Source organism: Suncus etruscus, chromosome 14 (assembly GCF_024139225.1).
Source record: "Suncus etruscus isolate mSunEtr1 chromosome 14, mSunEtr1.pri.cur, whole genome shotgun sequence".
Lineage (NCBI taxonomy): Eukaryota > Metazoa > Chordata > Mammalia > Eulipotyphla > Soricidae > Suncus > Suncus etruscus.
The window spans coordinates 44105400-44115952 of record NC_064861.1 but is presented as its reverse complement, the minus strand read 5'-3'; the positions used below and the strand labels follow the sequence as shown (position 1 = coordinate 44115952).

The 10553-nt window shown below is 40.4% G+C and overlaps 1 protein-coding gene across 1 annotated transcript in view; it reads right to left on the bottom strand.

Annotated features, from left to right (window-relative positions):
- Positions 1 to 503: 503 nt before the first annotated feature.
- Positions 504 to 10553, bottom strand: part of TENT4B (terminal nucleotidyltransferase 4B) — a 90918-nt gene continuing 80868 nt past the window's right edge. Inside the window, exons 6-12 of the mRNA XM_049786065.1 lie at positions 10296 to 10424; positions 9209 to 9422; positions 6956 to 7082; positions 6756 to 6859; positions 6468 to 6655; positions 4205 to 4369; positions 504 to 3179 (exon numbers count right to left, since the gene is read on the bottom strand). Coding sequence (XP_049642022.1) covers positions 3003 to 3179; positions 4205 to 4369; positions 6468 to 6655; positions 6756 to 6859; positions 6956 to 7082; positions 9209 to 9422; positions 10296 to 10424 — 1104 coding nt within the window. The 3' untranslated portion in view covers positions 504 to 3002. The remainder of the gene's footprint in view (positions 3180 to 4204; positions 4370 to 6467; positions 6656 to 6755; positions 6860 to 6955; positions 7083 to 9208; positions 9423 to 10295; positions 10425 to 10553) is intronic.

Below are 10553 nucleotides of genomic sequence, written 5' to 3'. Positions count from 1 at the left end.
ATGATCAACTGCTGAAGAGGGCAACTCCATGTAAAACTAGTAGCTCCCACAGATCAAATCCAGATGTGAAAACCTTCATGAACAACTTTCTCCAAACAAAACAAAGACATTGAAAGCCAGGTACCTTCACAGACGCTTGAGAAATGGAGAGGGGATGTGTTCATCTCCTTCACCAAACCATAAGCCAGCAGTGCCTCTAAAAGCTAGTGTGTGAGTATGACGACTGCTTCAGGAGCTTCAACACCGACCAGGGACGCTTATATGACTACCAGAAAAAGTTCGTCTTGTGGGGGCTGAGTTATAGTAAAGGTCGAGTCTATGAGGACTGACCACGGAAGGTTATGATTCATGGACATGGATGATGAGCTGTAATATCTGAATGACGCATTTCTGAGTTATTTTCAAAATCTTTGCGGAAAGTTTTAAAACTCAAAAGAGGAAACAGACAGGAGTCAGATACAAAGATGAAATGTACAAAACAAATGAACAGGCAAACTAAAAAGTTCTTGAAAGTCTTTTACTTCAGGTTGAAAATCGAACAGCTTCCACACTGTTCATTGCAAGATACACAGTATTCACTAATACAATGCTGGTCATTTGAGGAAATGTACACACCTCAGTTTTCTCCTTCATGCTTTTTTCTTTTAGAAAGATACTGTTTACCAAAAAGAAACTTCAGCAGTACAGGAAAAACTATTTTCCCAATAAATTTACGAAAACCTAAGATTCCCAATGGAATCAAGATTATCTTCCCGCTACCACCACCTTAATATAATCACATGCTTATTGTAACACTAATATCTGCACCCTAAGAGTACATTTACTTTCAACAATGAGGGTGATTTTTGAGAAAACAAAACAAAACGAAACTTCAGTGTGGTAAATGTAACATGGATCTCTGCAAGTATTAAGTGTCTAAAATAGGCAGCTAATACTGGATTTAATATTATTTTATAAATAATTGTTCCCTTAGCAGTAAACATAAGTCTATACATTCACAATAGTTCTAGAAAATAAATACTGTGATTTTTGCACAATATGTTATGACAAACTAGTTTAAAAAAAAAAGAAAACAGAAGCTCAATATTCTTGATAAAAATTCTGATCAGAGTAAAATAGGTGACTCTAAAATTTAAAACATTGTCAAAATAACATCACATTGAAAATCTTCCACGGTTTATACAAATATTATGAGTTTCCAGTTTTGGAACACATTTTTCTGTTGTAGTGAATTAAAATACGAACATATTGAAAATTGTTGATTTCAGTGATGACTTCAGTTTTGGTCTTACTTTTTTTTAGCATTATTTTCTTTATAAAAAGTTGCACTAAGTGTCCATTAATGGTCTGATTGGTCTTCAATATTTCATAAATGCATATAAAAGAAATTTCTAAAAGCCAATAGTACTATATATATGTATATGTCTAAATATATATATATATATATATATATGAATCTCATCTCAGAAATGGCTATAGTCAAGAGCCACACACATTGATGCTAAACATAACAGTTTTCACCTTGAAAGAAAGCATTTTTAGAAATGTCACTTACATTCTATTAAATATTTCCAATGAGTTTCAAACTCAACATGTGATGAATAACAGAATTATACATCTCATTTGCACTCAAGGCTGATCACAACCAAAATTTACACTATGATTGAAACAAGCCAATGTTTAAAAAGTTTTAATTAAAGATAATAATTCCACGAAAGGAGAGGATAAAGAATGGGATGACAAGAAGTATTTGGTCTTAATAAGGCAATACAAAAATGGATCCATTATCAAAGACCATTTAATTCTTAAAGATCAACAATACCAAAAGCATAAAGTGGAGTATAAGAAAATAGTTTTTTTATAAGTATGATTTAATTAAAGCTGTTTACAGTTATTCTCTCCCACAGTAAGTAGTTAAGCATGAATTTTAAAAAGAAGAGATGAGAAGAAGCACACGCAGCACACAGGGCGAGAGGAACCAGCATGCAAAGCCTGTGGGACTCAGGGGCTCACTGTGGCGGGACTGGGGCCAGGCCCAGGGCCTTTGTCCCTAGTAGGAAGAGGGGAAGATAAAAGACTGCAAAGGAAACAAACACAGAGTCATGTAACTGCCCATCGCCCAAGACGACATCACTATAGAAACAGTTGCAAGTTAATTCTTAGAGATGACTAGAGATTTTTCAGTGTTTACACAAAAGTACATAGTACATTTTCTTTGTTACAAAATAAAATTAACGTCATTTGCCACCATAAACCTTTTCTTAGAGGAAAAAATTTTGCAGCAGGTCACAAGGGTTCTATTAATTCATTTCAAGGCTGAGGAAAACAAATTGAATCAGAGAACTAATCACTTCCCTATATATGGATGTTAAGATGACAATTCAGATTACTTTTTAAACTAATCCTGAGAAAAATCTGTTTACAATTTAAACAGTAATGTTATGTAAAAAGTATTAACAAATCCACTATTACAAATATCAATTTCCTATGTGGTCTTCTATATATACACACATTAAAATGGTAAATATATGCAAAAATATTTTAAAAAAACAAACAAACAAACATGCACCAATCACTTTACCCTTTGGAATCTGGACTTCCTATAAGATATCTCTTGTCTTCCTTCCCCACCCCCATCCTTTAAAATTGGTTTTTTGCTTCTATCACCCTATCCACACTGAATACTATTTCCCTATAACTCTGCATAAAGCCAATGAGAAATATATTTATTTTACATTCAAGCTTTAAATCTTAAAATGACCCTGTTATAGCATATGACTTATCAAACGAGCAGCCTTTATTTTTCCCCCTTTTTTGCTTGCTTTTTTATTTTTGCAGTTGTCAGTCTTCATGATCCATCCGTGGCGAGCTGGGAAAAAACGTAGTTGCTAAATCAACGTCTGAACAGTGTACGGCTCCTGAATGTCTCCCAGGAGTCCCTATCCAACTGTCCTGAGCATGAGGTCATTGCACACAGCAGACGGTCCACCGTACAACGCCGACTATCTACAAAGGTCTGAGAGGGGAGTGTCCCTCTTGTGTTTCCTCTTTTTGCCATGGTAATACTGATTATTTGATTTGCCTTGATGCTGTTTGTTTGTCATCAAGGAACCATGGCTTGTTTGAGTTGTACCTTGGAAGCCTTTGCTGGAAGAACGAAAGAGCCTTGCTGATCCGTGCTGCAGAAAAGGAAAGCAGTCAAAAAGTCATTAGTGTTGTGGATTCAACAGAACACTCGCTAAGACATAATTTGAGGAGCTTTAAACAACTGGGGATATGCTGACTTAGGTCTCACAGGTAGAATACCCTGTCGTGGGATGGGCAACTTTTCTTAAGGTTCTATCAACCAACAGGCTACATAATACTTGCCAATAATAATTAACAATACCAGAAGAACCTCTTAGACACACGGTAAGGGATTGCCACAGCTGGCTGCTATCACTTTAAGTGCTATTTCCAAACAAGTCTGAGCTCAAAGCACATGTCATGACTATGTAATTAAGTAGTCTTGCAAGTCAAGTCAGACACAGGGGATGGACATAACAGTTAATCTCCAAAGTCAAGAGGCCTTCCCAAGATCCCTGTGAAATCTCAGAGGTAAAACAGCCAAAGGCTAAAGCCTAGTATAAAATGACTTTTCATTTTGATCCATTACTTATGATTAACAAAGTTTTAAGCAACCTGAAATCTTACACTAGAGCATTTCTCTCTGGCTATTATTAAGTCAAAGATGCTGCTGAATGAATGGCCGCTGCAATGTCAAGCCACTGGTATTAAACATTAAAACATAAGGGACATGCTATTCCTGCCTATGCACAATCTGCAAAAATGTACTGTGAGCTTTACTTCAAGAATGGAACTCTTTTTATAACAATACAATTATTCAATGCTGAGTCTTGTAGGCTGACTGAGACATTTTATATGGACTAGTCACTGATCCTCACGAATGTTTATGTTACAAAGGTGTTTTATAAAGATCTGTAGGTCATCCCATCACTAACATGCTCAGGAGATTCTTAGAACAAAATGGGCTTTTCTCAGTTAACAGAGCCTATGTATATGAATATACACAGAGATATACGCACATGCATCCTTATTATTTGCACTTAGAAAAATAATTTGGTAACAAACACTATCGCGCGCGCGCGCGCACACACACACAGACACACACACACACACACACACACACACACACACACACCACCTGAGATTTGTTGGTGCTGTTCACTGTGGTAGTGGTCTGCGTGCTCTGTATTTTCCCCACCGCCTGCGAGCACTCCAGGGGCACATCCTGCGTTGCCACTCGGTTCCCAGTGGCTGGCCGGCAGAGCAGCTGCTTAGGGGTTTTGCATGGCGTCGCATCAGAATCCTAATACAAGTCACATGCATCACGATGTGACATACTCAGAATTTAGATACCCAACACAAAAACATTTTCAACTAAGTACTCTCTGGACTGATTTTAAGCACTGGGAGTTATAGGAAGCATGCTGAGGAATTTGTAAAACTAGCTGAAGTTTTCTCCCAATTACAGTGGCCAACTTCACCAGAGAGTTGTTTGCTGCTAAATCTAAGGCCAACATCTGGCATTTCTAATCCACTTTGAAGATCTCACGGAAGGGTGAAGTTTACTTGCATTTTAACTTGTAGAAAATAAACCAAGGCACCATGGGAAGAGCATGGTAAAGAGCAAGAAACCTCTATCCCAATTCCCATCTTAAGGTCTTCAGCCAAATATAAAATAAAACCAATAAAACAGCAGGGAGGGAAAGTTTTGGAGTGTCTTTGGGGGGGATCTGAGAGATATTACAGTGGTGAGGGTGCCAGCCTTGCAAGGGGCTGACTCCCAGAGACCCATATGGTCCCCCTCGCAAGGAGTGATTCCTGAGTGCAGTGCCAGGAGGAAGCCCTGAGCACCCCTGGTTATGTGCCTCACTCCCACAAAAAAAAAAAAAAAAAAAGGAAAGAAAAGAAAAAGGTAAACAAGCAGAGACTCCATGTGTGAATTTTGAGCATAGAGACAGTGGGTAGGGCCCCATCTGCTTCTGAGCCAGGGACCAGGATTCTGCTGGTCCAAGAAAACCATGTGCCTTGGGTCTCTTCCTTGACCTCACACTTCACATGGCTCCTCAATCTCTAAGGTGCCCTGCTCAAGACAGTCTCTGCTCCCAGAATATGTGACCCAGTTCAACATTCTGTTCTCAAAAGCTCTGCACAAGGAACCTAAAAGGCATATGGGCAGATTCTGTATGTGAGGGTAATATGCTGAACAGTTACCTCAACAACACAAAATTATGTCCTGTCCAAATTTAGGTTATGCTTTATGTCAGACACCTAATAAAGTCTAAATTCAAATAATGGGCAAGCCAATTTTGATTTTAACTAAGGAAACTCAGAAAGAGCCCAGATAAAGAAAGTAACTATCGGTCTAACTGACAGTGAGAATTTAATCAAATTCAATCAGAATGGAGATAGAAAGTAGATCCTGGGTAAAAAGGAACTGTCAAGAGACTGCAAAAAGGTTCCTTTTTTTTGGGGGGGGGGGGGGCACACCCAATGGCACTCAGGGGTTACTCCTGGCTCTGTGCTCAGAAGTCACTCCTGGCAGGTTTGAGGGACCATATGGGATGCTGGGATTCAAACTAATGTCAGCCCTAGGTTGGCCGCTTGCAAGGCAAATGCCCTACCACTGTGCTATCTCTCCGGCCCCAAAGATTCCCTTTTTTGAGCAACTACAAAGTTCTGTAATTACTGAAAGTGGCTGTACAACCCTATCACTGCTAATTCAAAAACACTAAAGTGTACACACTTTTTGCCAGAGAGATAGTAAGTACAGTGTTGATAGGGCACTTGCCTTTCGAAATGGCCAACCTCAGTTCAATCCCTGCCATCCCAGCATTCTATAAGTTCCCTTAAGGCCACTAGGAGTGATTCCTTAGTGCAGAGCCAGGAGTAAGTAACCCCTGAATACTGCCAGGTATGGTCCAAAAAAAAACCAAACCAAAACAAAACAAAACAAAACAAAAAAAAACAAATAAATAGGTGAATTGGAGAAAGGCTACAGTACAGTAGTAGGGCACATGGCTGACCTGGGTTCGGTCCCCAGCATACCAGATGGTGCCATGAGCCCACCAGGAGTGACCTCTTAAACACTGCTGGTTGTGGCCCAAAACCAACCAAACAAAAAAAAAAAAAACAATAAAAATGTTCAATAGGTTATGGGAATGATTTCTTCGACTTAAACCTTCAAGAACTGGAAATTGCATCATGGAGATGGGCTCAGTGGCGCTAGCCCTGAAGGTGTCCTGGGACTCGACTAGAAACTGTGAATGAGTTTCTAGACTAGAAATGAGCTGCCTGGCTTTTGAGGGTACAGGGACACCTCCTACATGCTGCCAGAGCTCTGAGGGGACATATAAGCGTCCCTGCAATGTGTAGATTGAGAAAAGCTGAGGCTCCATACTTACAACATCACTTGAGCTGGACTGTGTGGCAGAAGAGGAAGACACTGGACCTGATGAAGAGTTTGAAGAGTTTTTACTAAGAGATTCCGAAGTTTTACTTCTACATTTTCCAGGGGCTTCATTTTCTTCAGATAGATTATTATTACATTTATCTAACTGCTGAGTATCTACTATCAAGGTAACACCATTTCCTGAAAGAGTCGCAAAAGATTGGAAAACGTTTCTTCCTATTAAACACACAGCATAGAAAAACCTCTAACACCAGTCAATCAGTCAGTGAAAAACTCTTACCATTGCATGAAGGTTCAGGCCTATTCTGCAAGCCCCACTGCTTGGATATCCAATCTCTATACGTAGCAACTTCATCCGTTACTCTAATTATTCTACCTAATATGCTGCATGTGTTCAAAAGAATGAAAAAGGGGGCACATTAATTTAAAGAAGTCACAACCAGTCAAGATGCAATGGGCTGATTCCAGTTAAACTTTTACCTCTCCGTTTCGTTGTTGGGATAGTACTTGGCTATTGGCGAGACAGCATGACTCAAAACAACGTAGGCATAATCGAAGGCCTGCTTCACTTGCATAGCCCCATAGGAACTCCTTCCAACATCATTACCTTGAAGAGAAACCCATTATTGAAACATAAGCTTCACCACTGCCTAATACAAACTGGATGGCATGTACCCCAAGAGCAGTGCTGGGATCAGGCTGTCAGTCACTGCTACCCACAACTGGTCACAGTACTGGTCTGATCTGGTGGATCACACAGTAAGTGTGTTATGATGGCATGTAAGCTGTCTATGTACATATATCCTGGCCCTGTGCAGACTATCTCATACAGTCATGCAAACTAAGGAAGTCACTACCTAACCCATGCTTTGGGCATCCGAGGCTCTGGGATCAGAAAATTCCTGGAAAGAAGGGGAGGCTAGGAGAGGGAGAAACATCTTGCTGCAACATCTCTGTGGTCCTTTACATGAGTGAGTTCAATGAGTAGCTCCTCAGAGCATCAAGACCACAAACTCTCTACATGTGTAAGATGGCTTTCAAGCCTAAAGGGCTCTCAGTGGGCCAGAGCAAGAGCACAGCGGTAGGGCATTTGCCTTGCACGCAGCCGACCTAAGTTTGATTTCCGGCATCCCATATGGTCCCCAGAGCCTGCCAAGGGCAATTTCTTTTTTTTTGTTTTGTTTTTGTTTTTGGGCCACACCCGTTTGACGCTCAGGGGTTACTCCTGGCTATGTGCTCAGAAATCGCCCCTGGCTTGGGGGGACCATATGGGACGCCGGGGGATCGAACCGCGGTCCTTCCTTGGCTAGCGCTTGCAAGGCAGACACCTTACCTCCAGCGCCACCTACCCGGCCCAACCAAGGGCAATTTCTAAGCACAAAGCCAAGAGTAACCCCTGAGCGCCGCCAGGTATGCCCCCCCACTAAATAAATAAATAAATAAATAAATAAATAAATAAATAAATAAATAAATAAATAAATAAATAAATAAATGGTTCCTGGCAACTATTGCATCCCTTAATTCCCTGCCTTGCTCATTTTCATAACAAACATATTCAAGTAATAACTAAAAGCATTTCCACTGAAGAATGATAATGTATTATTCAAATATTTTATAAGTATCGCATAGAAAAATAGCATCCCAAAAAGCTAGGATACAAGCAAGCAGATATTATTCCATGAAAGCAAAAAGGAATTTTCTGCTCACTTTAAAAAAAAGGGGGGGGGGCGGAGAGATAGCACAGTGGTGTTTGCCTTGCAAGCAGCCAATCCAGGACCTAAGGTGGTTGGTTCGAATCCCAGTGTCCCATATGGTCCCCCGTGCCTGCCAGGAGCTATTTCTGAGCAGACAGCCAGGAGTAACCCCTGAGCACCTCCGGGTGTGACCCAAAAACCAAACCCCCCCCCCCAAAAAAAAAGGGCCAGAGTGATAGTACAGTGGATAGTGTGTTTGCCTTGCATGCCAACCGGAGTTTGACCCCAGCATCCCATACAGTCCCCCATCACTACCAGGAGTAATCCCTGAGCACTACCAGATATGGCCCCAAAACAAAAATAAACATAAAAACCTGAGGAAAAGGCACCAGGAGACTATGTAAGCTCGAAACGATGAGAGTGTCCTCAAAGGGAAAAAAAACTGCCTTGAATCTTTTGCTCTTGCATTCAGAGCATATTACTATGTTCCCTAAGTATAAAGACTTCTAAACCATTATTAAAGCCCTGCATAGCAAATAATTGAATCCCTGGGCAATGGGGACATGAGGAAAAAACAAAACTAACTGCTACATTGAGATATAACCAACCATCCTTCAGCTATACTTATGCTCTTTCATCCTACAACTTGGAAGTTTACAGTGTGGTTTTCTGATGTGAATGTCGTTACCGGTATATTGGCTTATAAAATACTATGATGAAAAGGAATGACGGGGGCCGGGCGGTGGCGCTAGAGGTAAGGTGTCTGTCTGCCTTGCCTGCGCTAGCCTTGGATGGACTGCGGTTCGATCCCCCGGTGTCCCATATGGTCCCCCAAGTCAGGAGCGACTTCTGAGCGCACAGCCAGGAGTAACCCCTGAGCATCACCGGGTGTGGCCCAAAAACCAAAAACCAAAAAAAAAAAAAAAAAAGGAATGACGATAATTAAAAGCTAACAGTTTTTCATTTAAAGATAAAGTACAAACAGTAACTAGCAAGTGACCTTTGTTTGAATGCCCACAAATTTACCTAATTGCAATACCTGGTTGTAAAGGATCTTCAATATATAGCATTGATGGCCTATAGCCATCTAGCATATTTTTCTGTACTTCATCTTTGGCCACATATGAACCACCATCCTTTATCCGGATGCCAGTCTTTAAATAATTGAAGTGTCGTCCATACAATTCAAAAAATTCTATTAAGAGAACACCATAGTTTGTATTGGGGATGCAAGCATCTTCCCTAGGATGTAACTACGGACAGAAAAGAAAAAAACAAAGAAAAGAATTTATATTAGATTTTCTCTGATTTATCAAGGTGGAGACAATAAATGACATTTCTGACTTCTACAAACAATACTATTATCATTTTTGGTACATTTAACAGTTAATCAGTCAACAGGTAAAGAGTAAGAGGCAGTCCTGCTAGTATAAACACCAATTTCTGGTTGTGGAATTAGTGGGGATAGTTATAAGGCTGAACTGTACAGATGCCCTTGGAGCTGGCAGGGCTGACTACATCGCCACATCAGGGAAGCCATTCTGACTCCCGAGCAGTCAATACTCAATACACACAATGAGGACGTAGGAGTCCTCATTCAAAGAACTCTGGTCTCAACTCCCAGAGGAAAAGCTTAGAAATCATTCTTGTTACTGGCATCTGTGATAACTGTCTGCACTATGGACCTGGCACTGCAGCTCTGCTTGTTAGAATCTGCAGTCTTCAAAATACTAAAACACACAGCATCCAACACAAAAAGCATTCTTTCCTAAGAATTTACTTGCTGATTTATAGATTAAAAAAAAGGCAACCAGTTTAAGCAAAATGTCACATGTAATCAAGAGAAACATTCTAATTAGAACTTGATTTAATTTTCTTCCAGAATAATTTGCCAATCGATCAACTTTTTAAAATGTTAGTGCATCATGGACCAGAGTGATAATATAGCAGGGAGGGTAAATGGCTTGCAGGCAATTGACCTGGGTTCAATCTCAGGGACCCCATATGGTCTTACAAGCCCCACCAGGAGTGACCCCTGAGCATAGAGTTAGGAGTAAACCCTGAGCACCACTGGATGTGGCCCCAAACCAACCAATAAATAAATGTTAGTACACAGTGTGACTTACCTGAAGGAAACTGACTGCCATTAAGAAAAGACTGTAAGAGCCAATTCCACCTGTAAATACTTCATTAAGGTCCCTCTGTAGCAGGAATTGTTTCAATACTAAAACCAAATATGGTAATACAGGATATTTCTGAAAAAGAAATCAAATTGATTTCCAGTGAATTCCTATGCCAATTGCTCTAGCATTCACAGACGCATGCATTGGTCCTCACAGGTGGAGAGAGGTAAGACTGTTACACACACACACACACACCCTCTG